We start from the raw sequence: 1,747 nt of genomic DNA, 5'->3' as shown, positions 1-1,747 counted from the left end.
GACACATATGTAATACCTTAATCAATAAAGAAATTACAGATTGAAGAAAAAAAGAGAATTCATGAAGACTCATGAAAATCTAAATATATAAAAGCCTAATATGCAAAGTGTCCCCTCAGGAGTTCGACCTACCAGGAGTTCGATCGCTCGCTATGACATGCACTGACCACCAGGGGGTGGCGTGGAATGAAGGAAGGCCCCGGCTGGTGGCCAGAAGCCTCTAGGGACCCTACCTGTGCACGAATTTCTGGAACTGGGCCTCTAGTATTAAATACAGTGGAAAGGTCACAGGAGATGAAACTGAAAAGTGACCATTGGATTTGACATTTGTGAACTTACCATTAAGTTGCAATAGCATGTGAAAAAAAGTGATGGTTTTGCCATGGAGTGACCAAATATAAAACAAATGAGTTGAACTCACCTTGAAGGACATACATTTTGTAATATTAAACATACCATTAACCTGAATTAGATAAAATGTTAAGTTTAATATATTTTCATCACATCCTAGAAGGCTTGGAGACTTAAGTTCAGGAGCCAAGATGCTCACCATTCCTATCACCAAACTACATAAATTCCGTCATTTTGTCATACATAGCTGACCCTTGAACAAGGGTTTGAACTATGCAGGTCCTCCTTAAATGTGGTTTGTGTTGGGTGTTTTTAAATAAATACTAGCAATGTATTTTCTCTTCCTTATGATTGTTTTTAATCCTCCCCGAGGATATTTTTCCATCGATTTTTTAAGTGTGGAAGAGAAAGGGAAAGGCAGAGAGAAATATCGATGTGAGAGAAACACATCCATTGGTTGCCTCCTGCAGGCTCCCTATGACCAGGGTCCCAGCGGGAAGGAGCCTGCAACTGAGGTGCACGTTCTTGACAGGAATCGAACCCAGGACCCTTCAGTCCACAGGCCGGTGCTCTACCCACTGAGCCAAACTGGCTAGGGCTTATTTTCTTTTTCTTTTTTTAAAAATATATTTTATTGATTTACAGAGAAGAGGAAGGGAGAGGGATAGTGTGTTAGAAACATCGATGAGAGAGAAACATCGATCAGCTGCCTCCCACTGGGGATGTGCCCGCAACCAAGGTACATGCCCTTGATGGGAATCGAACCTGGGACCCCTCAGTCCGCAGGCCAACGCTCTATCCGCTGAGCCAAACCGGTTAGGGCTGATGTTCTTAATAACATTTTTTTCCTCTAGCTTACTTTATTGTAAGAATACAGTATTAATACATATAAACATACAAAATACACATTAATTTATTGTTTGTATTATTGGTGGTAAGGCTTTCCGGTCAACAGAAGGTTATTAGTATAAGTTTTGGGGGAGCCAGAAGTTACACGGGATTTTCGATTGGGTGGGGCCGGTGGCCCTAACACCCCACACACTTACACTGTTCCTTCAATGGCCAACTGGACTTTGGTGGGGGGAGGGGGGCGGTCGCGGGATGGAGGGTCATTATACCGGACAGTTCAGACTTCCTCGGGACTTAGCCATCCACCATCACAGCCTTGTAATAAAACCAGTTTGGACTGTCAGCCTGTTAATCACTCTGACCATCACATTTCCAGGGCACCCGGTTCTCCTCCTCCAACCAAACCACTACTGAGATTTCTGCGCTAACTAACCACCAACCACCTCCCGGAACCTCCGGGGGATGCGGGCCGCCACCCACGGCAATTCCCCCCACCTCTCCTTGCCTGGAGCGCGGGGAGCCGGCAGGGCGCTGGGGACAGGCCCCG

The 1,747-nt window shown here is 45.4% G+C and overlaps 1 protein-coding gene across 1 annotated transcript in view; it reads right to left on the bottom strand.

Moving 5' to 3' along the window:
- MSH4 (mutS homolog 4) overlaps window positions 1-1,747 on the bottom strand; it is a 67,666-nt gene that overhangs the window by 65,730 nt on the left and 189 nt on the right. The window contains exon 1 of the mRNA XM_005871963.1: window positions 1,696-1,747. This exon is cut by the window's right edge and continues 189 nt beyond it. Coding sequence (XP_005872025.1) covers window positions 1,696-1,747 — 52 coding nt within the window. The remainder of the gene's footprint in view (window positions 1-1,695) is intronic.

The sequence above is a fragment of the Myotis brandtii genome, unplaced genomic scaffold (genome assembly GCF_000412655.1).
Source record: "Myotis brandtii unplaced genomic scaffold, ASM41265v1 scaffold36, whole genome shotgun sequence".
NCBI lineage: Eukaryota > Metazoa > Chordata > Mammalia > Chiroptera > Vespertilionidae > Myotis > Myotis brandtii.
Note: the sequence above shows the minus strand (reverse complement) of the source record. Positions and strands in the feature narration are given on the sequence as shown.